At 44.3% G+C, this 27,100-nt stretch overlaps 1 protein-coding gene across 1 annotated transcript in view; it reads left to right on the forward strand.

The window, feature by feature from the left end:
• Positions 1-5,945: 5,945 nt before the first annotated feature.
• brwd3 (bromodomain and WD repeat domain containing 3) overlaps positions 5,946-27,100 on the forward strand; it is a 34,670-nt gene continuing 13,515 nt past the window's right edge. The window contains exons 1-36 of the mRNA XM_060912839.1: positions 5,946-6,091; positions 6,240-6,298; positions 6,404-6,433; positions 6,620-6,679; positions 9,758-9,908; positions 10,274-10,372; positions 10,474-10,634; positions 10,729-10,950; positions 11,091-11,191; positions 11,278-11,348; positions 11,714-11,814; positions 12,295-12,335; positions 12,446-12,550; positions 13,075-13,228; positions 13,319-13,453; positions 13,795-13,923; positions 14,009-14,234; positions 14,472-14,609; positions 14,864-15,044; positions 18,256-18,346; positions 18,451-18,615; positions 19,064-19,140; positions 19,343-19,547; positions 19,916-20,014; positions 20,106-20,213; positions 20,551-20,675; positions 20,889-20,971; positions 21,067-21,178; positions 21,536-21,597; positions 21,720-21,875; positions 22,179-22,299; positions 22,627-22,752; positions 22,877-22,952; positions 26,024-26,074; positions 26,233-26,376; positions 26,453-26,605. Of these exons, the coding sequence (XP_060768822.1) occupies positions 6,058-6,091; positions 6,240-6,298; positions 6,404-6,433; positions 6,620-6,679; positions 9,758-9,908; positions 10,274-10,372; positions 10,474-10,634; positions 10,729-10,950; positions 11,091-11,191; positions 11,278-11,348; positions 11,714-11,814; positions 12,295-12,335; positions 12,446-12,550; positions 13,075-13,228; positions 13,319-13,453; positions 13,795-13,923; positions 14,009-14,234; positions 14,472-14,609; positions 14,864-15,044; positions 18,256-18,346; positions 18,451-18,615; positions 19,064-19,140; positions 19,343-19,547; positions 19,916-20,014; positions 20,106-20,213; positions 20,551-20,675; positions 20,889-20,971; positions 21,067-21,178; positions 21,536-21,597; positions 21,720-21,875; positions 22,179-22,299; positions 22,627-22,752; positions 22,877-22,952; positions 26,024-26,074; positions 26,233-26,376; positions 26,453-26,605 (4,152 nt within the window). The 5' untranslated portion in view covers positions 5,946-6,057. The remainder of the gene's footprint in view (positions 6,092-6,239; positions 6,299-6,403; positions 6,434-6,619; positions 6,680-9,757; positions 9,909-10,273; positions 10,373-10,473; positions 10,635-10,728; positions 10,951-11,090; positions 11,192-11,277; positions 11,349-11,713; positions 11,815-12,294; positions 12,336-12,445; positions 12,551-13,074; positions 13,229-13,318; positions 13,454-13,794; positions 13,924-14,008; positions 14,235-14,471; positions 14,610-14,863; positions 15,045-18,255; positions 18,347-18,450; positions 18,616-19,063; positions 19,141-19,342; positions 19,548-19,915; positions 20,015-20,105; positions 20,214-20,550; positions 20,676-20,888; positions 20,972-21,066; positions 21,179-21,535; positions 21,598-21,719; positions 21,876-22,178; positions 22,300-22,626; positions 22,753-22,876; positions 22,953-26,023; positions 26,075-26,232; positions 26,377-26,452; positions 26,606-27,100) is intronic.

Below are 27,100 nucleotides of genomic sequence, written 5' to 3' on the forward strand. Positions count from 1 at the left end.
ATAGTCTCAGGGTGCTGGACTTGGGGTGGAACCCTCCATGCATGGTGAGGAGCTTTCTAGTCTTGATATCTGTGGCTTCTATCTCCTCCTTTGGCCAGTTTATGATACCAGCGGGGTATCTGATGACTGGTAGTGCGTACATGTTGATGGCTCGGACCTTGTTCTTACCATTCAGCTGACTTTTCAGGACCTGCCTTACTCTCTGGAGGTATTTGGCTGTAGTTGACTTCCTTGTGGCTTCTTCATGGTTTCCATTAGCCTGTGGGATGCCAAGGTACTTGTAGCTGTCTTGGATATCACCTATGTTGCCCTCTGGTAGGTCAATCCCCTCAGTCCGGATCATCTTGCCTCTCTTTGAGACCATCCGGCCACACTTGTCCAATCCGAATGACATCCCTATGTCATCGCTGTAGATCCGGGTGGTGTGGATCAGCGAGTCTATTTCTCGCTCGTTCCTGGCATACAGCTTGATGTCATCCATGTAGAGTAGGTGGCTGATTGTTGCCCCACTATGGAATCGGTACCCGTAGCCGCTCTTCGTGATGATCCGACTGAGGGGGTTCAGGCCTATGCAGAACAGCGGTGGTGATAGCGCATCTCCTTGGTATATGCCGCACTTGATGTTGACTTGGGCAATGGGTTTTGAGTTGGCCTCTAGGGTTGTCTTCCACATTTCCATTGAGTTCTGGATGAAGGTCCTTAGGTTCCTGTTGATCTTGTACAGTTCCAGACATTCCAGTATCCATGTGTGTGGCATTGAGTCGTAGGCTTTCTTGTAGTCAATCCAGGCAGTGCACAGGTTGGTCTATCTCTTCTTACAGTCTCGGGCAACTGTTCTATCGACCAGTAGCTGGTGCTTGGCTCCTTTGGTGTTACTGCCAATCCTTTTCTGTGCCTCGCTCATGTATTGAGCCACATGCTTACTCATTTTTGCCGCAATGATGCCTGACAGGGCCTTCCATGTTGTGCAGAGACAGGTAATTGGCCGGTAGTTGGATGGGATGGGTCCCTTCTGGGGGTCCTTCATGATTAGGACTGTCCTGCCTTGGGTTAGCCATTCTGGGTGGGTTCCATCCCTCAGCAGCTGGTTCATCTGTGCTGCTAGGCGTTCATGGAGTGCAGTTAGCTTCTTCAGCCAGTACGTATAGATCATATCCGGGCAGGGACAGGGAGGCGATGAAAGCAGCACAGCAGGAGGTGAAATGCTGCGTGAGGGGAGCTAAGGACAGCTACAGGAGAAAGGTGGAGCAGAAGCTGAAGGAGAACAGCATGAGGGAGGTCTGGGAAGGTGTGAAAACCATCACAGGCCACAACACAAAGACCAGAGTCGTAGGGGGGACAGTGGAGAGAGTGAACGAGCTGAATGAGTTCTTCAACTGGTTCAACCAGTATCAGGCAGGTGTTGGTGTGGAAGACGCCATCCTCTACCTGCTACACCGAGCCCACTTGCATCTGGATAAGGGAAATGGCACAGTGAGGATCCTCTTCTTGCACTCCTTGAGTGCCTTCAATACCATCCAGCCCCTTATGCTTCAGGACAAACTGAACAGGATGCGAGTGGACCCCTGCCTGGTCACCTGGATCTCCAGCTACCTCACCGGCAGGCAGCAGTACGTCATGCTGAAGGACATCACATCTGACACTGTGATTAGCAGCATCGGAGCACCCCAGAGCACGGTGCTGGCCCCTCTTCTCTTCACCCTGTACACCGCAAACTTCTGCTACAACTCAGAGCTGTGTCACATTCAGAAGTTTGCCGATGACATAGCCATCGTGGGGTGTATCAGGGACGACAGAGAGGAGGAGTATAGGAGCCTGGTGAGGGACTTTGCTGTTTGGTGCAACAGGAACCATCTGCAGCTCAACACCTCAAAGACCAAGGAGCCGGTTATTGACTTTGGGAGGTCCAGACCAAAGTCATGACCAGTTCTGATCGAGGGATTTGAGGTGGAGGCTGTGGACTCCTACAAGTACCTCGGGCTGTGGCTGGACAGCAAGCTGGACTGGACTTGCAACACCAACCACCTGTACAGCAAGGGACAGAGCAGGCTATACTTCCTGAGGAGGCTGCGGTCCTTTCACATCTGCAGGAAACTCCTGTGGATGTTCTATCAGTCCGTGGTTGCCAGTGTCCTGTTTTACACCGTGGTGTGCTGGGGGGGGCAGCACATCCAAGAAGGACACATCCAGGCTGGACAAACTGATCAGGCGGGCCGGCTCTGTGGTCGGCATGAAGCTGGACTCTCTGGTTGCAAGAGCTTGAGTCAGGTTGCAATAAAACTGCTGGTTTATTGAGTGCATAAACACAACCTGGGTGTTGCTGTCAATGGAGTGTAGTGTTATGGAAGCCCTGTAGGTGGCAATATTGTTGAACTCAAGTGGTTGAGCAAAACAGAGTGGATGTGCATGGTTGAAATCATACCCTGCTGATACCTGTGTGTGGTGTTCAGTAAACAGATAAAGTTTGCTCGACTGTCCGCGTATGCTTCAGGCGGTATATCACAGGCGTTCAATCACCTTCAACAAAAGTTGGACACAGCCAGCTTATATACAGATGTTATGCTGATGTGTATGTGCAAAGGACGTACTCTGGACCAGACAGAGCCAAGGTTAAGAAGGCAACAAACTTGTCCACTAATTAACATTTGATGAGGCACACCTGTTAATTGAAAAGCATTCCAGGTGACTACCTCGTGAAGCTAGTTAAGATAACGCCAATAGTGTGCAAAGCGTCATCAACATAAACGGTGGATACTTTGAAGAATCTAAAATGTCAAACATCCTGGATTTTTTTTTCTCACACTTTCTTTGCTTGTTCCCAAAGCTGCTTCTCTAATCTTTAGGCCATGGTTTCCCCATCAGGCATTGTCTTTGGCCTTGAAGTATTCCTGTCACACAGACTGTTGCAGTTATCTATCTATCTATCTATCTATCTATCTATCTATCTATCTATCTATCTAAAGTGTGTGCATCCCTGACCATTACACCCATATGTTTTTGTTGAACATCTCATTCCAACTCCTTCACTGTTACTATAAGCTCCACTCTTCTGGGAAGGCTTTCCATTAGATTCAGGCTTGTAGTGTGGGGATTTTTGACCTTGACATTCTTCTTTCTGAGACCAGCATGAATTCAAACGTCTCTGCCTTTGGCATCTAATGTCCGTGTGCCTTTCTGCCTCGAATTGCTTCCCACTTCTCTTCAATTTCTCCTCCAACATATTTCAGATTGCACAAATGCATTTCTCGGCAACTTTGCTTGTGGAATAAAGAGTGAAGAGTGGTATAAACGTGCATAGCTAGCAAAAGTACTTCAACCCTGAGTTTACCCCCAAATGTGACCCCTCACCGAATCCAGGGACACATGTCGGCCGAAACGAATCCGAGATCATTGCAAAAGAAGCATTTTTTTTTTCAAAATTTGTGATTTTTGTTTTTTTCCATCATGTGCAAGTTGAGATCTTGAAGAATGCAATCAGTATTTCAGATAATAGATTGTTTTGTTAGAAAAGCATACTTTTTTTGTTGCAAATTGTCTCGTTTTTGTCAGGACTGTAGCCTGCTGGGGGGGTGTGGGTAAATTACCATATGGGCCATTCACATGATGATTTAAGTCTTTTTTTTTCGTGAATCAGCTGTATGATCCGAGCTGAGCGCATGGCTACTTAACTGCATACAGGCATGTAATTTCACTATGGAATGAGTTACTAAACAGAGCGCAGAGGAGCTGAAAACCGCGAAGCAAACAGACACACGGTATTTACATCGGAGATAACCATTTCTAGCAAAAAAAAACGCAACCTCGTTTTCCAGATTGAATGGAATACTTGAATGATCGGATGATACACGGACCGTTCTAGGATTACATTCCATCGGAGGCATTGGTGTGTGCAAGGCGACGTTTCTCTTTCTGATGGGGTAAGTTTATTAATCTAAGGCTGTGTGGTTATTTTTGCATGTAACGGAGAGTGTTGTGGTTTGGTTAAGCCTAGGTCACAACCGGACGTACGATTTTTTGGCCGTGTGATTTTTGGCGTTTCCCAAATCGCTGCGGTTTTTTTTTGTTCACGGAGAAAGACGCGCGTTGGCCGTAAGTTTGTCTTGCAACCTGAAAAAAACGTAAGCGCCCGTAGAATTTGTTTGACATGACAAAGAACCTCTGCGGCCGGTCTGCGGCTCGAAAATCAGCACATCACACGCGCGCCCTTGTGCTTTTCACACGCGTGCTCTCGTGCGTTTCATGCACGCTCTCCATGTGTTTCTTGCGTTTTTTGCGTGTAGACCGGCCGTAGGAGCACATACGGCTGGTTGTGACCGAGGCTTTACATGAAACTAGTGTTGTGTTAGTTGTGTCATCATCGTGCTACGGTGTGAGTAATTTTTCAACCACAAAACGTTAAAGTATACTTTAGGACTTATTTTTGTACTTCATAATTGTGTTGGGCATACTTTGCATGGAAGGAAAATTGACGTGGTGATCTTTGTTTACATGAAAGTAGCATCGTGCTAGCTAGTAGGGGGTAGGGCTTTCCTTAATGTCATGCAAATGAGCACCATTATGTGCCCGCCCTACACCCAGAGTAGCTGAGATGGAAAACTTTGAGGGCAATTTTCTCCCTTTTCTGTTTTAAGAAGTATACACTTTCAAAAGGCCACACATTCTTCAAATATTGTCAGATAGATCTCCACATGGAAGGCATCATTAGAAAGCTTAGAAACTGTACTTTCTGAATCTGTCAATAACTCAAAATGCCCCCGGGCAGACATGTGTCCCTGGATTCTGTGATCTGCCACAAATGGTTTTGAAAGCAATAAGAATAAGAATTAGAATCAAGTTTATTGCCAAGTAGTTCTCACATACAAGGAATTTGCTTTGATGATTGGTGCTTGAACAGTTAAGATAGAAGAATTTCACAAAGACAAAAGTAGTTATATACACAGAATAAAAAATGTATACAACTATTTTTGTCTTGGTGAAATTCTTCTATCTTAACTGTTCAAGCACCAATCACCAAAGCAAATTCCTTGTATATAAGAATGTACTTGGCAATAAACTTGATTCTAATTCTGATTCTTATCGCTTTCAAAACCATTTAGGGGTGAATTGAGTGTTGAGGTGCTTTTGCTGGCAACACCGGTATGCTGGGGGTATTTGTATTTCTCATGCCTATCGTATTGTATTATGTGGACACGAGTGTTTTACTGGGAAATACGCCACTTGATTTTTCATCCGAGCTCCATCTGGGACATGGAGAACCAAAACTGTGACATACATCTCGCTATGTTACTTGTGAGGAAATTGATGAATTGTTTTGAGAAATTTGGGTACTTTTTGTTTGTGAATGTGTCGATATGATAAAAAGAAAATCACACATTGGCTTGAAGATATTAATCTTATTGAAAAACTTGCATTTTTCATACGAAATACGTTGCGGATCTGAGTGACATATTTCATGATATTTCACTTCGATGAAGTCACTCCCTGTATTTTCCTGCTGACTAGATGCGCGCTGTTAAAATTTCAAACCAGATCGAAATTAAAATTATTTTGAATAACTTGTGGATGTGTCCATATAGTATAAAAAAAAACATTTCATGATGATCCGAAGATATGAAGTTTGTCTTCTCGTGTTGAAAAATATATCGCTTGTTCGCTTCATTGTGTTGCAGGTCACACCTCTGGTCCTGGAATGTTCTGTAAAAAGACACACCAGCGTGGCTTTCTACTGGCTTTGTTTTAGCATCAACAACCAAAGGTAGCATATTGAAGGATTTCTGTATAAAAGAGATCCATCTATCTATCCTTTCATTTTGTTCGCCATTTTGATTTTGGATTTCCCCCCCCCCCCCTTCGTTTTCCGCCCTCTAGCGGCAGCGCGTGGTCATCGCATGCAGTAACCAGCATTAGCCACTAGACGTCGCTGCACGCTTTGAGGAAAAAAGGTGAAGGAACAATTCAACAAGGGCCGCTTTCGAGAGGAAAAAAAAAAAAAAGCCCAGCCGAAAAGAGCCGACTAACCTCAGGCTACCTGAAGCTAAAGCGCCCGGAACCGGGGCCATGGCGTCGGAACAGTGTTCACAGATTGAAGCCGGTGCGCGTCCTAATAACACTACAAGCCCATATTGTACTCTGTTAAATCGCTGACACATATTACACTTTAGGCTTTCTTCTTTATTTTAGCTTCATATGCTAAGCTAAGCTAGGCTAACCTAACCCAAGGCTTAACTTGTTGTTTGCAGAACTCTATTTCCTGATTGTCAGATTTCTTCAGTCGGGACCGTGCAAAAAATCGGCACAGGTAAATAAATAAACAGATCAACAAGTTCCCGATGTGTTTTGTGATTTAATGGTCAGTGTGAAGTGTTTGCTAAGCTAAGCTAAGCTAAGCCGCTGTTCTCCTCAGACTCTGCGCGAGGAACTGGAAGAGTATGAGGTGAGCGAGAGCTTTTTCACGTCCTGGAAGGAAAGTAGCAGCTGATGGGTTTGGGTTGTTGGTGTGTGTTTTTTTTTTTTTCCTCCTGTGGATGTAAATATTGGCTGGATTTTCCTCGGAGAGATATTCCTGAGTGCTGTGAGTGTGTTTTCCCCGTGTGTGTGTTTAATAACCTCCGTGTTTCAGATCATCCCGGAGCGCTGGAGCTGGGACGGAAAACGCTACAGGAGAAACTTCCAGGATTGGGTGAGAAGATAAACACAACTTTAATCGCTCCATCTCTCCGTCTCTGCTCAGCGCTGCGCCTCCAGCGCCTCGGAAAACTTCGCATTTTTTAAAAAAATACAAAAATAATTTTGCGCACGATGCAGGTTTGTTAAACGACCCGCGTGATGTCGGAGGTCTGATTAAAAACTTTTCCGGGGAGTGTTTAGGAAATTTAATAATAATTGGTTTTGAAACGCGAGTCTTTGTGCGATAGGGGCGGGACTTAACGCGAGGCCCAACCACAACGAAGCGTGAATGGTAGCTTCTCACGTCACTCATGCACCGCGGCCAATGAGCTTGCAGCGAGCGTCTGGCTGATGTTCAGGAAGCCTTGTGAGCACTGATTAGTGTGTCGGTTCCTCCTTGTGATCTGAGCCGTGCTTTGGACTCTCCAAGCTCTCTGAATGTATGCTGTGGGTGGTAAAAAACAGAGCAGCTGGACTTGCTCGAAGACGTTTCACTTCTCATCCGAAAGGCTTCTTCAGTTCACCTGAGAGGTGAAGAAGAAGAAACCTTTATTTGTCACATGCACACTGAGATTCATCCTCTGCATTTAACCCATCTGAAGCAGCCACACTAGAGCCCAAGGCAGCCCCATGTTAACCTAACTAGACACGGCGAGAACATGCAAACTCCACACATGCCCCTTTTCCACCAAAGCAGTTCCAGGGCTGGTTCGGGGCGAGTGCTTAGTTTGGAACCGGGTTTTCTGTTTCCACTGACAAAGAACTGGCTCTGGGGCCAGAAAAACCGGTTCCAGGCTAGCACCAACTCTCTGCTGGGCCAGAGGAAAGAACCGCTTACGTTAGCGGGAGGGCGGAGTTGTTAAGACCGACAACAATAACAAGACCGCGAAAGATCGGCATTTTTAAGCGACGAGAAGCAGCGGCTGTACAAACGCAAAGTCATCCATTATTATTATTATTGTTGTTGTTGCTGCTGCTGCTTCTTCCGCATTGTTTTTGCTTCGATATTCACACCAAGGTTTATGCAAACGTAGCGACGTAACTGACGTATATAACGACGTAATGACGTGTCTTCTCTTAGCACCGCAAGCGATGGAAAAGCAAGTTGAACGAGTTGTGAACCAGCACCAGCACTGGCTCCAAACCAGCCCTGGAACTGATTTGGTGGAAAAGGGGTAACAGAAACGCCCTCGCCGGCTGCTGGGTTCGAACCCGGAACCTTCTTGCTGTGAGGCGACCATGCTAACCACTACACCATGGCAATGTCTTCAAGCAAGTCCAGTTGCTCTCCTTTTTTTTTTTTAAACTTACCACCCACAGTTTACTATGATCTGGATGGCTGAGAATCTTCACAGACATGCTGTGGGAGCTTATCTGGCACCAAAGTCCTCTAAATTGTGAGCTTGGGCCTCCAGGGGATCGGATTTGTTTGTCCAGTACGCTCCTCAGGTGTTTTAGATCTGGAAATCAAGTCAACACTTTGAGCTCTTTGTCATGTTCATGAACAGTATTTGCAGTTTGTCCTGCTGAAACAGGAGGCCGCTGTTGCCATGAAGGGGTGAACCTGGTCTGCAGCAGTGTTTGTTTAGGTCAGTGCGACAGAACATCAAAATGAACACCAGGACCGAAGATTTCCGAGCGCCTTCTTCCCATAGTGCGTCCTGGTGCCATCTCTTCCCCACACACACCACCTTGCATTGCTGCTTGGTCCAGTTCTGATGCTCCTGTGCCCATTGTCGGTGCTTTCAGTGGTGCACAGGAGTGAGCACGGGCACTCTGACTGATCTGCAGCTGCACAGCCCCGTATGCAACAAGCTGTGATGCATAGTATATTTTGACTCCTTTCTGTCAGAGCCAGCATTCACTTTTTCTGCAACCGTAGCTCTTCTGCGGGATCGGACCAGAAGGGTTGGCCTTCGCTCCCCATGTGCATCACTGAGCCTTGCGTGACCGTGATCATGACCCTGTCCTGTCACTGGTTCACCAGTTGTCCTCCCTTGGATCACTTTTAGTCAGTACGAACCGCTGCATACTGGGAACACCACACAAGACCTGCTGTTTTGAAGATGTTCTGACCCAGTGGTTGAACCATCACAATTTGGCCCTTATTGAAGTGTCTCGGATCTTTCTGCTTCCAATACGTTGACTTTGAGAGCTGAAACCCTTTCTGCCTAATATGTATATCCCATCTGCACTGAGGTAATTACACTGGTGAGTGAGATTAGTGTGAATACTGAGTTACAACTCATGTTCGTTCTACACTGGTCTCTTATTTTTATCGTGTCTGGGTTCAGATAGTCGTGCTATACTTGTACCCACCATTAAAAAAAAAACCTGAAAGTGCTGTTATGTCACTTCAAGTGCGTCTCTGTTTGATTGACGAGCTGTCAAAAGCCATCAGTGTTGTCCACTCTCCGGAAGAAATGTCCCAGATTTTTTTCCTCTTGCGTCACTGCAACTTGGCACCATTTACAGTTTGTAATTCATGAAATATTTACCCATCTTTTATGCTTATAGTTGCATTTTTAATGTTTAATGTCTGCAAAACAAATTATTTCCTCTCATCTCATTATCTCTAGCCGCTTTATCCTGTTCTACAGGGTCGCAGGCGAGCTGGATCCTATCCCAGCTGACTACGGGCGAAAGGCGGGGTTCACCCTGGACAAGTCGCCAGGTCATCACAGGGCTGACGCATAGACACAGACAACCATTCACACTCACATTCATAATTAGAGCAGCTATAAATAGTCATTCCCGCTCCAGTCTCTTTTTTTTTTTAATCAGCTTTACCTCTGACGCTGGAGATTCCTTCCAGAAATGATAGATATAGAAATGTTTCCTGAGAGAAAGCCTCGCCATGGCAATTGTCTTTAAGTTATTGTTAGTATTGTAGAAATGATCAGGTGTTAGTGCATTAATATAAACCTGTGATTTGCGCTACTGTCAGAGCTGCTGTTATAGAGAATTAATCCACACCTGACAACCAATCAGAATGCAGAATTCATCAACAGCACTGGCAAATGGTTCTTTTTTTTTTGTATTTTATTGTGTGTGTGTGTGTGTGTGTGTGTGTGTGTGTGTGTGTGTGTAGGTGGCACTGAATCAGCACATCCCAGCAGATTACCTGTTGCGTGTGTGTGAGCAGCTGTGTCCGTTAGTGGACACACACATCCCTCCGAGTGTCCCCGGACTCCGCAGTCTGCTGGGGAGTGGCCGACAGTCTCTACTGCGTACTGCCAGGAGTGAGACACACACACACACCTCTATTCATTAGGGATACTTTTTTTTCCCCTGTCATTTTCTTTCTTTTATGTTCTCCTTTTTTTATTTTGCTTCCTTTTTTTTTTATTCTTTCTTCATTTTATTTCTTTCCATTTTCCCCTTTTCATCGTTTTTTTTTTCATCTCTTGTATCTCTCCCCCCCACACCTTTCCTTCTTCCTGTCTGTATTCTGTTTTTTTTCTTTCCTGCATTTTTATCTTTCTTTTTCTCCATCCATCTTGGATTTCTTCCATTTTTTTCCTCCTTTTATCCCTCTGTGTATTCTTCCCTCATGTTCTGCCTTTTCTCTTTATCTGTCTTTTTTTTCCCCCTCACCCTCATTCAGGTTCTTCTCACACAGTATGGACAGGTTCTGCTGTAGTTGCTCTGCACAGGGGGCGACCCCCCGAACCGCCAGTCAACTTCCCCAAACCTCCAAATATCGGTAAGCCACGCCCACACGCATACGTGGAGTGTAATATGTGGCTAATATCTTCGGGTAACTTTCAACCTACCAGAGCTGAAAGCCTCCCTCTCCATTCACAGTGTCAATCATAGGCGGTCGCCAGGCAACTGGGGTGGCCCGCCTGGGTCACGTCCTCCCTCCCTGCACCTACCAGCACATGAAGATGCACAGGAGGATTCTGGGACACCTGTCCTCCGTGTACTGTGTGGCCTTTGACAGAACGGGCTGCCGCATCTTTACGGTAAAAAGAGTGTGTGTGTGAGGTTTTAGATATTTTGCGTTTATAAGATTTCTGTCTCCAAGTTTTTGTATTTAATTCTCTGTGCGTGTGTCAGGGTTCAGACGACTGCCTGGTGAAGATCTGGGCGACAGACGACGGGCGTCTCTTGGCGACGCTGCGCGGTCATGCGGCCGAGATCTCCGACATGGCGGTGAATTACGAGAACACGCTCATTGCTTCAGCCAGTTGTGACAAGGTCATCCGTGTGTGGTGCCTCCGAACCTGCGCACCCATCACTGTCCTCCAGGCGCACACCGCCTCCATCACCTCCATACAGGTGTGTGTGGGTTACGTACAGCTCGGTGTGTTTTGAAGCTGTGTGTTAACGTAGTGCCACTCTTTTGAGAACTATGGTCTGACTGGTTACTCTGGCAGTTTTGAAGGGAACTCAGATTTTTATTTCCTCCGTGTCTGCAGTTCTCTCCATCCTCTTTCGGCTCAATGCGCTACCTGGCCTCGACAGGAGCCGATGGCATGGTCTGCTTCTGGCAGTGGAACAGCCTCACCATGAAGTTCTCGTAAGTGTGTGTCTGTGTGTGTGTTTGTTATAAAATGTCTCGCTGCTTTGTCTTGGGAAGTAAACCAGGTGACTGTGTGTTTACAGCGACAGGCCAGTGAAGTTCATCGAGCGGTCTCGTCCTGGGGTTCAAATCTCCTGCTGCTCTTTCAGTACTGGTGAGACACACCACACACACACACACACACACACACACACACACACACACACGTGCACTTATACACACATAAACCGATGTGTTGTAGTCTAGTGCTGAATTGTTTAAAGCAAATTTACAGTTCTAATCTTATAGGTGCAGTTTAAAAGTGTTACTCGACCTGTAATAATCTATCCATAATAATCGAACGTTCATTCTTGATGTCAAAATGTTGCGTTTCAGTGTCGGGCTATCATCAGGGCTGGAATTTATCTGTTCATGCTGACACTGTTGTGATATTATTTTCTAACGTGTCACCTGCACATGAGACGTAAACCGTAAACCAGCCATTTTAACCTGATCTCCTAACCTTTCCTTTGACCTCAGGTGGGATGTTTCTGGCCACTGGAGGGACGGATCATGTGATCAGGGTTTATTACCTGGGTGGTGAGACCCCTGTGAAGTTGTCGGACCTGGACTCACACACAGTAAGAGGAACCTCGGAGCTGTGAAGAATGGATGGATAGATAGATGGATGGATGGATGGATGGATGGATGAAGAGATTTAATAGAGGGTGGGCAAGGGAGACGTACTGTTTAAATGAGAGCTGTTTTCACATTTCAAGGCCACACCTCCTTCACAAGAACTGACAAGTACAGAGGCCACGCCTCTTTTTTTTTTTTTCTAGAGCTGACATGCACAGTGTCTTCAACTCCTTTTCTCGAGCTGACTGGCCCAGACACCACACCTTCTTTTCTTGAACTGACTGGTCCATAGACCATACCTCTTTTTCTAGAGCTGACCGACATTTTATTCTTGAACTGATAAGCACAGAGTCCACGCCTACTTCCAGATGTCACATTAGCTGCTGATGTGAATGCACCAGTTTCAAGTGTTTTAATTTTAATATAGAGTACTTCTTCATATAAAGTATGAAGTAATGACTGTTTTGGATTATTGTTTCCAGGATAAAGTCGTTGCCGTGCAGTTCTGCAACAACAGTGACAGGTGAGAATCCTCTGCCATGCCCTGATTGGCTGCCTTCCTCTTCTTTCTATATTGTGACCAACTGGGTCGTCACTCGTTCACCGATTTATTTGTTTTGCGTTTGTGCTCAGTCTACGCTTTGTGAGCGGCAGTCGGGACGGAACGGCCCGGATCTGGCACTACCAGCAGCAGGAGTGGAAGAGCGTTGTGTTGGACATGAGCACCAAGCTGCCTGGGTGAGATGAAATGGTTGCATGATGTTTACTGTAAGGAATGTTTCTAAGTAATTGTATGCAGTCTGGTGGTAAGGATGTAATTCTGGAACACAGCTGCTAAAATTTTATTTTTAAAAAAAGTGACCGATTGTTGGTTGACTCTCAAGTTTTTGTCCTACCCGTGAAATATGATTGGTTTGTTCCATTAATGAAGATATCAGAGTGATGGGATTATTTTGTATGCGTTTATGATATTTTGGTTATCAGGGGAAGCCATTGCCTAATGGTTAGAGAAACAGCTTTGGGACCAAAAGGTTGCTGGTTCGATTCCCTGGACCAGCAGGATTGGCTCAAGTGCCCTTGAGCAAGCCACCTAAGCCCCCAACCGCTCCGGCAAGAGTGGTGGCGTACCTTGTCTCTGATTGGCCAAAGAAAAACTGATGTGATTATCAGTTCGGGCATTGAACCCGACCAACTGACTGATATTTTAGTGCCACCTACTGGTCATGCATGTCCGTGTCAGCTGATGTGTGTGTATGTTACAGGAGCTCCACAGCAGCAGTGGAGGACAAGACCACCAAGTTGGTGGTTACCATGGTAGCATGGGACCGCCGTGACCGAACAGTCGTCACTGCTGTTTCCAACTTGCTCCTCAAAGTCTGGAGCACTACAAACGGCCAGCTGCTACATGTGCTCTCGGTGTGTGTGTGTGTGTGTGTGTGTTTGCATTATTAAGACCAATACAGTAACAGGGATGTATTTTTGACCTTGTGTTTTGATTGGTCATAGGGTCACGACGATGAGGTCTTTGTCCTGGAGCCCCACCCCTTTGACTGGCGTATCATGCTGTCAGCAGGCCACGACGGCAACATCTACATCTGGGACCTCAGCAAAGGCGTCAAAATTCGAAACTTCTTCAACATGGTGAGTGAGAAGTTCTCGTAACTTATCGTAACATAATGTTCGCATGACATGCACATACTGTTTATTTCGCACATTTGTAAAGTAGTTTGCTTACATGGGCAGCATTTGAAGGCAGCTTTGTCCGAGGATCCTTTTTTTTTTTTTTTTTAATAGAAATGTGAAGGAGCGTGTGATGCTTACATAATCTAGTTAAATAGAACTGTTGTTCTGATATTAAAATGTGATCTGATGATGCCACTTCTTTAATTTTGAAGTGATTGGTAACAAATGGTACCAGCGATGATCTCTGATCATCACTAAATGCTAAATTACTAATCTCTCTCAACTTCTCTGTCTCTCAGATCGAAGGTCAGGGTCACGGAGCGGTGTTCGACTGCAAGTTCTCGATGGATGGTCAGCACTTTGCCTGTACGGACTCGCACGGGCATCTGCTCATCTTCGGCTTCGGCTGCAGCCAACCCTACGAGAAGGTGAGCCTGTGTGTGCTCAATTTAATTTGGGTTGGAATCGAAAAACGACCTTTGTAAACACACCGGATCTGTCGCTCCATTCCAGATTCCAGATCAGATGTTCTTCCATACGGATTTCCGGCCCTTGATCCGCGACTCCAATAACTATGTCCTGGATGAGCAGACTCAGCAGGCGCCGCACCTCATGCCACCGCCATTCCTCGTGGATGTGGATGGGAATCCGCATCCTCCAAGATTCCAGCGTCTCGTACCCGGCCGAGAGAACTGCAAGGAGGAGCAACTGGTGCCTCAGCTAGGCTACATGGCTAACGGTACGCTGTCGCAAGATTTTTACTGTGAAGAAAATTCTCAGAACTAAAATGCTTTTATATTTTTTGGTAACTGTACAAGCAGTAAATACACTCATTGACACCTTTGCTGCCTCAGATGAGCCATTTGCTAAAATTTTAGTTTGAGATGTGTGTAATTTGCTTTAAATAGTTAAAAGTAAAAAAAAAAGCCTCGTGACAGTGTGTGGTAACCATTAAAACTGCGTTACTGTCGCCTAGGTGACGGAGAGGTGGTGGAGCAGGTGATTGGTCAGCAGACAGCAGATGAGGGTCAGGAAGAGAGCCCATTGGACAGTTTGATCCGGCAACTTCAGCACCAGCAAGACGAGAGACTCAACTCAGGAAATCAGGCTGGAGGTTGGAATACTTGTACACGACTTGTTTGTTTCGTGTCGTGTTGGAGGAAATGGAAATGTGGTTTAGTTTTTACACCACAGCGCTACTGAGTTCTGGATTGTAATTTATCAGAAGGTGTTTGTTAATTTTCAATAACAGCAGCTCTGGCAGTACCGCATGTCTATATTAATGTGCTCGTTCTAATTCTAATAAGTTGCTGTTTCTATAATAAGCTGGTTCATGGGGTCTTGTATCATCTGTGATTTGCTGATCAGGTGGTGAAGCAGCAGGTGGTCCTTTGTCGCCCCCTAATGTCGGCCTGCGCAGGAGCGGTCAGGTGGAAGGCGTTCGACAGATGCACAACAACGCCCCCCGCAGTCAGATGGCCACGGAGCGAGACCTGCTCGCGTGGAGCCGCCGTGTGGTCGTGAATGAAATCCCTTCAGGAGTGTTCAGGTACTTTTAAAGGAAGTATGTGCTCTGAACATCGTTGATGCAGAAAAAGGAGTTTGGTTTTGGACTTGAGATTCGAAGCGAAAATGATAACATGCTCACTTTTCAGGAACAACGTATAAGCTCATATATTCTCTCCACATTCACTGGATACGAGCAGTCATGCGCTCTGATTGATTGGCTACTCTGCTCCGAGGATATCAGCTCATATATCATGAGTAGAGAAAAACAAAATGGAGGAGCGTGTTGCTGAACCAACCGAGGATGAAATAAAAACTCGAAACACCCCCTCCCCCCCCCCCCCCCCCCAAAAAAAAAGCAATAAAATATGGAATGAAAGTATTTGGTGGTAAGAACGTATCTTTTATTTTTCATGAATTATCACATTTTTCACAATTTGCTCCTGTCATTTGCAGGGGCTTCAAAGTTTGGGAGAATAGCAGGGTACAAATAATTTACAGCAGGGTGCAAAATGGTAAAATGTCTGCCAGCGGCAGACGTAATGCACGCAAAGCATGCAGGGGGGGTTTCAAAGGGGGCTGTGCCCCCCTTTGGGCACGGAAAATTTTATGAAATGCACTGAGAAATGGTGGCCTCTGGTAACTTTTAACAGTGAAAATAAAGGGTAATCAATACTATTTGGAAACTTGAAATATGAAATCATACCTCAGTCATTTTATCAAATTTCAGAAATATTTGCAAACAAACATAAAAAGTAGTCTGATTGAAATCCACATATGGATAATATAATAATTTTAAGTCTGATGTGCACTTTGACTAAGCTAAGGTGACAAGTTTCTCCAGATTCTCTAATACTATTGAATATGGTGAAATCTTGAATACAGATGAAGAACAAAACAACTTCAATTATAATCAAAATGTTTATTTTTTGGCAGTCAATAAACTGTTACATAAAATGCAGCTACATGTCCTTCATCAGCTGACTTCATTGTTATTAAAAAAAACAGCAGCTCGCAGCACTCATTGACCGTCTCAGCATTTCTATTGAAAATAACTTTTATCCAAATCTCATCAACCTAATCATGTAGGGGCCCACTGAATAGAAATTATATAAATCTAGTTATTTAGTGCGGGTTAGGCACAACAAATATTGTGTGTGTGTGTGTGTGTATATATATATATATATATATATATATATATATATATATATATATATATATATGTGTGTGTGTATATATATATATATATGTGTGTGTGTATATATATATATAGTGCTGTCAAAAATGTCGCGTTATTAACGCGTTAACTTGACTCAATTTTAACGGCGATAATTTTTTTATCGCGAGATTAACGCTCTGTGACATGATGTAGGTTTTTCATAAGCTTTTGAAACTGCCAGGAACTTGGAACAGAGACTTTGCTTAGAAAAACGATAGCAGCTAGCCACGCCCCACACAGCCAGAGTCCTCTGCCCTCCTCCCTCAAAGAACCAGCGCGGGCAGGGCGCACTAGTAGAGATGGGATTTATGGCTCTTTGATGGGATCCGCATCTTTGTGATCCGTTCTTTGAAAAGAGCCGTTCAAAAGACTGGCTCATTTGGCTCTTTTTAAATATTTATTCAGTTTTAAGAAGACAGCGTCTAAAGAAGCCAGATCCCTCTGAACTGTAAACTTAATGCTATCCCAGAAATCCTTCCTGTAATATGCAAATTTGGCCGCCTCTGATTGGACAGCGCGACGCATCAACAGGCAGAAAGTGTAAAAGTACAAAATGTGTTAAGTGAGCTGAAACAGTAAAGATCAGATTCAATGCAATATTTATCAACGAACAACTTAAAGTTAATATAATAGTGTACTTTATATTATAATCAAGCATGTCAAGCCTACCGTCACTGTGTAACCTGTCTCTCTGATAGACTAACTCAAGCAGGAGATTACTTCACTCATGGTTCTCTTGTTAGTCTCGGGACGAAGAGCCCCGGTGCTCAGCTTAGGTTTCAGTTAGCAGTGGCTGTGTCAAGACGTGTTATGCTTTGCAATAAGAAAAACATTGGTACAAAACAAGCCCATTCACTTTTTTATGCTGATAAGAGAATTACAATGGTTTTTCGTGTGACAAAAATGTGTGATTAAATTGCGATTAATCGCGAGTTATATATGACAGTCGCGACATTAATCGTGATTAAATATTTTAATCGCTTGACAGCACTAATATATATATATATATATATATATATATATATATATATATATATATGAGAGAGAGATGCAAGTACGAATTTTTCATGGGGCGGGATGGTTTGGAACAGGTCATCGAAAATTGGGATAACATTTACCCGGGACGGGTATTTTGAGGCGGGTCGTCTAGCTTAAGCTTGATTAGCGTTGTTACGCACGCAGTTTGTTTCTTCGAGCAGCTGTCAAACGCAGAGTCAACTTTACGATCTGCGATTATAATGTCTTAAGCAAGGCTGAGAAACGGTGGACTAAGACGTATTTATTTTTCTATATCAACACAATGACCGAATAAATTTGCGTTCAAAACGTACTTGCCTTTCCTTCTAGACCTTTTTAGCCACGCATCCAGCATGGAGCCGCTTGCAACTCTCTTCATCGCCATTTGTGAGTCACATGATGGTATGAACCATTCACAGTCCATGGAACACTCTAAGCCAATCAGAGTACGGCTTACATATGGCACAAGGGGCAGTAATGGCTGCACTCATGTCGAGGATGTAAACAAAGTTGACGCGGCAACGGACATACATGACATAGTGGATGTAATTTACGTTCACAACTTCTTTTGCCGTCAGAAATATTTAATATTAAATTTTGTGACTCGACTGACAATAGCCGTCGGCATAACAAGCCACAGACGGCGATTTGCCGCCGGTGACCGGCTACTTTTGAGACTCCAGCATTTCGCCGGTTTGTTTACATTCTAAGCAGAAATTATTTTGTTGGACGGGGTTTTTTTTTTTTTAATTTATCGAATTTTCAAAAAAATAAAAATGCTCTGTTTCTCAGAATCCAGTGAATGTGGATAGAATAAAACAGTTATTCCACTCAATCCCGGTGCTACGCGCCTCGTCGCCTGTCGGCTCATGTACGACTCGATTTCATGGAATAACTGTTAAATATGTGGTGGGTTATACCATAAAAATAGTTCAGTAGCACATTATGATTTCTTTACTGGACGGAAAATAGAAGTGTGTGTGTGTGTGTGTGTGTGTGTGTGTGTGTGTGTGTTTAGGATAATGGAGCAGAGTCGACTGGCTAAAGGAGAACTGGAGCGATCTCTCTATCACATGGAGAGGAAGAAAAAGCCTGTCCATACGACTCGAGTGAGTCACTCCCACACGCCGGCACATTGTATTGATTTTGCTTTGCATCTTTTATCCTTTCATTTATTTACTGTGGGGTTTCTTTTTGTCCGTTTTCTATTCAGACGGAGCCGGTTGCCGCTTCAGCGCGCTCTCTGCGGAGACCTCAGAGAAAACAGCAGCAGAAAAGACACGCGTATCACACGCGGTCAGCTCGGGAGAGGAGGCGCGCGCACACGCTCACCAACACACACGAGGACAGCATCAGCGAATCAGACAGCGAGGCAGAGGTGCAACATTGACGTGAACTGAAATTCTGGTTCATTTTGATGTTTTACAGCTTTCAACTTGTTGATGAAACATCATCTGGTTTAACACCTGACTTTATTCTTGAGTGATGGAGAAAGTTCCCAGGTAGCTGTGTGAGGAATAAAACACTGTGTCAGGCTATTCTCAGAAAATAATCAATGACAAGGTGTTAAGATGAAGTGGAGTCGCAGCTCCCACTCAAAAGTTGGTTAATTTCCTAAAACTGTGCATTCCTGAGTTCCTGTTCCTTTTGGACTGCAGCAGCTTGTTGATGATGACTGTTTAATTTAGTAATAAATTAAACGTTTTACTTTTTTTTTTTTTTGTACAACACTTGTAATTATCTTCATCGTGGAACAGCAGTGAAAGAAGTTCCTGTTATCATTTAACACTGTAAGATTTACTTTACTGCGCTAACTTTGTGTGTAGCAGGAGGAGGATCATAACGAGAACAGTGATGCGTTCTCTGAAGGTGAAGCTCAGTGGGAGAACGCCAGCAGCTCAAGGTCTGTTCACATTGCAAACGTGACTCCGCCCACATGCCGATATTCACTTAATGTCATGGAAATCTCCACCCACCTGGTTACATCACACCTTAAGCCACACTTGCATCATACCACCATTTTTATCTTGCTTAGTTGTTGGTATTACAAGAGCTCCGCCCACACCCTGACATCACGTTACCTTTTATCATTTAATTTTCTCCAGTGACTCCTCCAGCGAGTATTCTGATTGGACGGCAGATGCAGGGATCAACCTGCAGCCGCCCAAACGACCAATCAGAAGGCCGGCACGTATTGCCAGGAGCAGCAGCTCTGAAGATGAAAGGGAGGGGCGAAAAGAGGGGGAGGAGCGTCGCAAGGACGAAGAGGAGGAGGAGGAGAAAAAGAATCCCAAACAAACTAAACAGAAGGTGGGTCACAATGTCTATGGCGATGGACTGAAAAAAATAAATAAAGGATTGTGGGTTATTGACATTTTAATTTGTACTCGTTTATAAATTTCCATTTGTGTCTCTATATAAAATATGGATTGAAACAATTTTTTTTTTTAATTCAGAAGGTAATGTTAAAAAAAATCAAACAGTATTGATCAAATTTATCCAATCCAAGCAGGGTAAAACAAAATATCAAATATTTAATTTTTTTTAAATAGTCATTTTTAGTTCATAATTTTTTACATCGAAAACTTTTTTGTTTTTTGGAAATAAACCTTTTATATTTTTTATTTTTTTAAATTGTTGAATCATCCTTTCGTGTGCGTGCACACGCGCATATGCAGGTGGTTCCTGCCGGTGAGCTTGAAGAGTGGCTTCCCCCACCCTGGATAATGGAGACGATACCCAGGCGGTCTCCATTTCTACCTCAGATGGGGGACGAGGTAAAACAAACACCCACGCAGAGTGCGTTTACATGCTGAGGGACTAAACAGTGCACATGAACAAACCAGTAAACTCTGTGTCTCTCTGTAGTTGATATATTTCCGGCAGGGTCACCAGGCGTATGTGCGGGCGGTGCGTCGTGCCAAAGTCTACAGCGTTAACCCTCAGAAACAGCCTTGGAACAGACTGGACCTCAGGGTAAAACACACGTGTATACACACACACACACACACACACACACACACACACAGAGAGAGACCTCTTCAAGTGTTTCCTCTCGCACCAATTTGCCAACAGTTATAACTTATGTCATTTTTATCTATTTCTAGCTGTATTTAATCTGTAACCTGTGGAAAGTCCACAAAACAGTGTGAATGTAAACCTGAGATTCAGACCAATCCGAATGCAGGATTCCATGGTGGCAGAAACTGAAAATCTTCAGTTTTAATAATTTCTAAAATGTGTCTGTTGCCTCAGAATTGCGGTGTCCATTAACTGGTGTGTGTGTGTGTGTGTGTGTGTGTGTGTGTTATAGGATCAGGAGTGTGTGAAAGTGGTGGGTATTAAGTATGAAGTGGGTCCGCCCACACTCTGCTGCCTCAAACTGGCCTTCCTGGACCCGCTCTCAGGGAAGATGACCGGCGAGTCCTTCAGTTTGAAGTACATGCACGCACACACACACGCGCACGCACACACACTCTCCAGCCCAGTTCCATTAGTCAGTTTCAGTGTGTATTGAAGGTGTAACCAAATTTTACTGAACTCTACCTTCACTCATCAATGTAATTGTAATAAAACCAAACTGATGTCATTTCTGTCACCATGTTAAGCACATCCTCTCATGTCCTGTTTTGTTTGTGTTTGTTTGTTTAGGTATCATGACATGCCCGATGTTATTGATTTTCTGGTGCTACAACAGTTTTACAACGAGGCCAAAGAACGCAACTGGCAACCAGGTGAGAATCGTGCTGACTTTTTTATCTGAGAGTTGTGGGATGTTTCCTTTGATCGTTTGGTCAGGTATCCAGATTGTATGAACTCCTGTGTGTAGGTCAACATTTCAGAAGTATTATAGACGATGCCTGGTGGTTTGGATCAGTGGAGAGTCAGCAGCCGTACCAGCCGGAGTATCCAGACAGTCTTTTCCAGTGTTACGCTGTCAGGTGTGTGTGTGGGGGGGGGGGGGGGGGGGTTTAGCATTGTGGATATAGTTAACCAGCGCTCATTAAGATATAATAATCTGTTAAAATGTTCTTCATGAAATATGTATGAAGTTCTCAGTATTGTGTGTTAGTGTAGTTTCTGGCTTGCTGATATGCCAGCTGTGGACAGACGGCTCGTTTTGGAACTTAAAGGGTTAAAATCCAGCAACATTAACCTTCTGGCAACATTTTTATATTTAAAGATCATTACACCATGATCCTGGGATAACAAAGCATAGTAGACTTAAACTCTCAGGTCATGCTTGGCACCCAGTCATCGCTGCTCTAATTAATGTCGATATGGGTTTTTTCCTTCAGGTGGGACAATGGTGAGAGAGAGAAAATGAGCCCATGGGACATGGAGCCCATACCTGATGAAGGCAAGTTTTAATGTGTGTGTAAGGGGGGGCGTATCAAAGAAATGCATCCGTAATGTCCAGAATGCTATTACTAGTAAAACTGAAGAATCAGCTGAGGTGATTATTTGATTGATGGTCTCCAGCTCCACTTCCGGATGAGGTCGGTGACAGCGTCACGGTGACGGAGGAAGAGCTTCAGTCGCTGCTGTACCAACCACAGGATGGAGAGTGGGGCGCGCATACACGCGACGAAGAGTCTGAGAGAGTCATCAATGCCATCGACCAGCTTTTCACACTGGGTAACGCACACACCCACACACTTCATATCACAAACTTGACTGTTTTGGTCGGTATTATTTTAAAAACAAATCTTTGACCAGATGATCCTCGTGTCACTTGAAGTAGAGGAAAATGCTTTGAATCAACAAAATATTTGCTGTTCTGGTTTTGTCGCTGGATCTCAAATGGCATTCTTTTAGACAATGCACTATGTAGTGAGCAAAAACATAAGCTTGACATAAGACCACATGAATAGTCTACTAAATCTTTTATTGAATTAACAAAGGAAATTAATTTTAAAAGATTTTTGACTGTGTGTGTAGACATATCCAAGGCGTTCACCTGTCCAGTGAATCTGCGAGATTATCCTCTCTACTGCACTGTGGTGGCATATCCTACTGACCTCAGCACAATCAGACTGAGACTGGTACACCGCTTCTACAGGTACACACACACACACACACACACACAGTGATTTGAGAAGTTATCAAAATACATACATTTATCATGATTCTTTAATCAATTCTGGGGACAAAATAGTTTGATTACACTTTTTTTTTTTTTTCATGATTTAAAATGATTCAAAATCGACAGAAAACAGCATTTTATTTTTGTTTTGCATTGCACAAGCGTTAAGTATTCTGTCAAATATTGGCATCTAAAAAGACAGTAAATAAATAATCCTTTAAATCCGACACATTCCAGTTGCTCTTGTTTTTAGTGTGTGTACACTCTCCCAGTGATGCCGTGTTTGTGAATCCCTCTCTGCAGGAGGATTTCAGCGCTGATGTGGGAGGTTCGTTACATCGAGCACAACGCCAGAACGTTTAACGAGCCACACAGCCCCATCGTCACAGCGGCTAAAGCGGTCACTGATCTCCTGCTGCGCTTTATTGGGTGGGGAGCGTGCGCGCACATGTGCACTCATTCATCAGCTTACAAACGGAAATTATGAGTAGGGGGGGTGTTGTTTGTTTGTTTGTTTGTTTTTCCCCCCCTAAAATAAGTGTGTTTTATGCAGAGATCAGAGCTGTACTGATATTTTGGAGCTATACAATAAGGTCAAGACGGAGCTCAGCAGTGCTGCTGAAGAAGAGGTGAGGGGTGTGTGAGAGAGAGAGAGATTGGGTGTGTTTCAGGAAATTACAAGTCTAAGGCCCACTTTACACGGGGACGGTCTGAAACAAAAACGCAAAAGTCTGTTTTCGTTCTCACTTTTTTCCGCGTCTACACGACCGTTTTCAAGGAGGAAATCTGCGTCTATACGGTGATGCATAAATGTGTGAAATTCAATTGGATGTGCATGCCAGGCGGCTAGGTGGTGCTGTGAAAGACCTCCGCTATGTCTGCACACATGCGCAATGTCTTCCGTCTTGTCTGATCTGCACATCTGCACCGCGAAAACTTTGACTACTCTGGCTATGGTAAGTAAAAAAGTAAGAGCATACTATACCCGCCTCTGTTCATTAACGGTATATGTGCAGATTCGGTATAGATGTTCGAAGGACTCCTGGACGTTTATTAAAGCTGCCAGAGCAGCTTGAAGGTCCGTTGGATTGATGTAATCAGACATGCTCTTACTTTTTTACTTACTTTCTTACTTCCCGGGCTGGCATGTACAGTATATGACATGTATGACGTAAACGCGTACCCGACGTGAGCAGATCCGAGCAGAGTTTCGCGTATTGGGTAGTTTAGACGGATATGCAACAGGGGCTGTTTTTAACTTATCCACTCTGGAAGGCGTTTTCAATTTTTTCCGTTTTTCAGCCTCGGAAACGCTGTCCCCGTGTAGACAAAAGGCATTTCTGATAAAATATTTAGTCGTTTTTACCCGACAGCGTCCTCGTGTAAACGGGCCCTAACCGTGTATTTCACTTTATTGTTTAACACTCTCAGGTTGCCGACCCCCCCCACAGGGGACTTTTAGGACTGTTAGTAAACACACATCTAAAGCTCTGCGAGTTTTTGTGCTAGAAACATTTAAGTAACACCACTAGAAACCTTGAATCTTCTGGTTTTCATAAACAAACTTTATCTTTAGCACTTTGTAAAGAGAATAAAAACAAATCTTACGAATTTCAGTACTTCAGCCAGCAGCAGCCTCTTAACGACACACGCATCAGCTATTCACATGTTAAGTGCATGGAACATCAGTGTCATCATTCGCTGATTGTATAGCAAGGGGAGGTGAGAACACGCCCCATTTCACCGGTATAGACAAGTGCACATGTTCACTTGTTTCCATACCAACTGAGAAACTTTGAGGAAGTGCCTGGTCAAGACGGTCTGTTCCATGCCCCAAACCCGTGGTAGAGTACAACAAGTTCATGGGTGGTGTGGACTTGTCTGACCAGTTGATCCAGTACTACACAAAACTGTGAAGTGGTACAAGAAGCTTTTTCTTCACTTCCTGGACATTGCTGCAACACATGCCTTCATCCTCCACAAAGAACTCATGCAAAACATGCAGAAGAAAAGCCTGAGCCACAGGGATTTCATGGAGGAGCTCACTGCACAGCTGTGTGGTGTGCCACTATGTTTTGAGGCCCCAAAGGCTCCTCTGAAGAAAGTTGGCAAGGCTCACAAGCCAGTTTGTGGGATTGAGCTGAACACAAATGGGAATAGGGCCGGTGATGGTCGCAGAGCCTGCGCATACTGCAGGTTGCAGGGAAGGAAAACAAAAACCCTGTGGAAGTGCAAAACGTGTGATGTTTTCCTTTGCCTTCAACCTGACAGGAACTGTTATGATGCTTGGCATCCAGATGAGGACTGACAGCAGAGAGCCACAATCCAGGGATGATCATTAGCTATTGAACATTTTATTGAGTATCTTACAGTTGAAGAGGGCATATTTATTATAAGATTTAGAAGAAGCCAGAATAGTTCATCTGTGACTGTGATCGCTTTGGCTTTTAGGGCTTCTTTTCTTTGCAGTAACTTTCCAAGCAGAGAGGTGTGGGGGCAGGGAGGTACAAGGGCCAGGGTCTGTCTTTTACCCCTTTTCCACCAAATCAGTTCTGGTGCTGGTTCACAACTCGTTCAACTTGCGAGCCAGCTGAGAACCAGTTTGCTTTTCCATAGCTCACGGTGCTAAGGGGAGACATGTTATTACGTCGCTGTATACATCAGTTACGTCGCTACGTTTGCATAAACCTTGGCGCGAATATCGAAGCAAAAACAACATGGAAGAAGTAGCAGCAGCAGCAACAATAATAATAATAATAATAATGGCTGACTTTGTACAGCTGCTGCTTCTCGTCGCTTAAAAATGGCGATCTTTTGCGGTCTTGTTATTATTGGTCTTAACAACTCCGCCCCCGCTGACGTAAGCGGTTCTTTCCTCTGGCCCAGCAGAGAGTTGGTGCTAGCCTGGAATCGGTTTTTCTGGCTCCAGAGCCAGTTTGTTGTCAGTGGAAACAGAAAACCCGGTTCCAAACTAAGCACTGGCCCCGAACCAGCCCTGGAACTGCTTTGGTGGAAAAGGGGCATTTGACAAATGGACTATTGACAGTGACGGGGGGAGGGGCGGATTACAGGTGAATTACACCTACCTCATCAATATTCATTTGAAAGGGCAAATGGCTTTGGAGAAAACAAAGATATTGTAGAAACTTCAGACTTAATATTGAAACTACAGAACATTTCTGAATGCCGTTCTTGCTTTTATGTAGTCAACACCTATGTTTACAAGGTTCAGACTTCAAAAGTCTTGTGCAGATATATTTATAGTGTTTTTTTTTAACAAGATTTGAAGCCTCTGAAAAGATTTTTTTATAACGTTGTGTTTGCACTTAATTTAAATAAAAACAAATTTCATTATATTCACTTTACTCTCATATTATTGTTGCTGAGGGTGTCCAGAATATAACCATGTGTGTCACTTTTGCATGGATGTTTTTAGTTCGATGAAATACTTAGTCAAGGTTTATCAGACTGCCGCAGTGTGTCTGACAGGCCCAGGACCTCGGAGTGTTAAGTTGCATGAATGTTCCAGTCCTTTTCTATTTCAGTTTTTCTGTCCATTTCAGGCTAATAACGTTTACTTTGCCACAGCACCTCCAAGTGGAGTGGAATATTTCTTGAACGTTGGTTCAAATACTTATGCATACCGCTGCAGTGTGTGGCTCTGTTCTTAACGGTTTGTGTGCGTGTGTATGCTTATTAGGAGGAAGTTGACATTGATTCTGACACTCCAGGCACATCAACTGGCCAGAAGGTGAGTTTACTTTCAGCACAGATTTACTCACAGTATGATATAATCCTAAAACAGCATGTTCTCATCACGTATAAAAGCACTGAAGTGATTCCACACAACGCACTGAATAATCGCGCGAATAAAGCAGGGTTCAGGAATAAAAGCCTCCTTTCCTCTAGCAGTCCAGCCAGCCGTCTCAAAAGCGAGGTGTGGTGCTGGACGTGCGAGCGTGGTACGGTCAGTGCAAGGAGCTGCTCAGGAGGATGATCACCAGCCCCGACTCTGAACCCTTCCGCCAACCCGTGGATCTCTTCACCTACCCGGTAATCATCTAAACGGATCCTTTCTTTACCTTTTAGTCGCCTGATTAATTAATTGCGTGTGTCCGTCTCCATGCAGGACTACAGAGACATCATCGACACGCCGATGGACCTGGGCACAGTGATGGAGACACTGGTGGGAGGGAATTACGAGAACCCCATGGAGTTCGCCAAAGACGTCCGGCTCATCTTCAGTAACTCCAAAGCGTACACTCCTAACAAGAAGTCCAGGGTGAGACGCGCACGCATGCACACGCACTGTGGTCCTTTTTATGCCTTAATGTACCTGAGCTGGTTAATCACAGGAAAGAAAAATGAAATGTCTCCAGTTCATAAGATTTCACCTCTTCAGTTATTAAACATGCTGATCCTGCCAAAGTGTGCATCATCAGAATAACGTGTCGTACTTGAAGAGAAGTTACATCGTTAAACATTTGCTCCATAATTTATTTATTTTTTTCTTCATGTACAGTTGTGCTCAGAAGTTTACATACAGCAACATGAATGTCATGGCAAAATTTGGGCTTTCAGTAATTTCTTTGAACTGTTCTTTTTCTGTGACAGAATGTACAGCGTACATGTCACGGAGTGAGCCGTGACGCTTGCGCGCGCGCACACACACACACACACACACACACACACACACACACACACACACACACACCCCTCTCACGCAAGTGCACAGGCAGCAATCTGCTGGCAACATTCAAACATCTTGGCTGACCTG

Source organism: Neoarius graeffei, chromosome 28, assembly GCF_027579695.1.
Source record: "Neoarius graeffei isolate fNeoGra1 chromosome 28, fNeoGra1.pri, whole genome shotgun sequence".
In the NCBI taxonomy this organism is placed as follows: domain Eukaryota; kingdom Metazoa; phylum Chordata; class Actinopteri; order Siluriformes; family Ariidae; genus Neoarius; species Neoarius graeffei.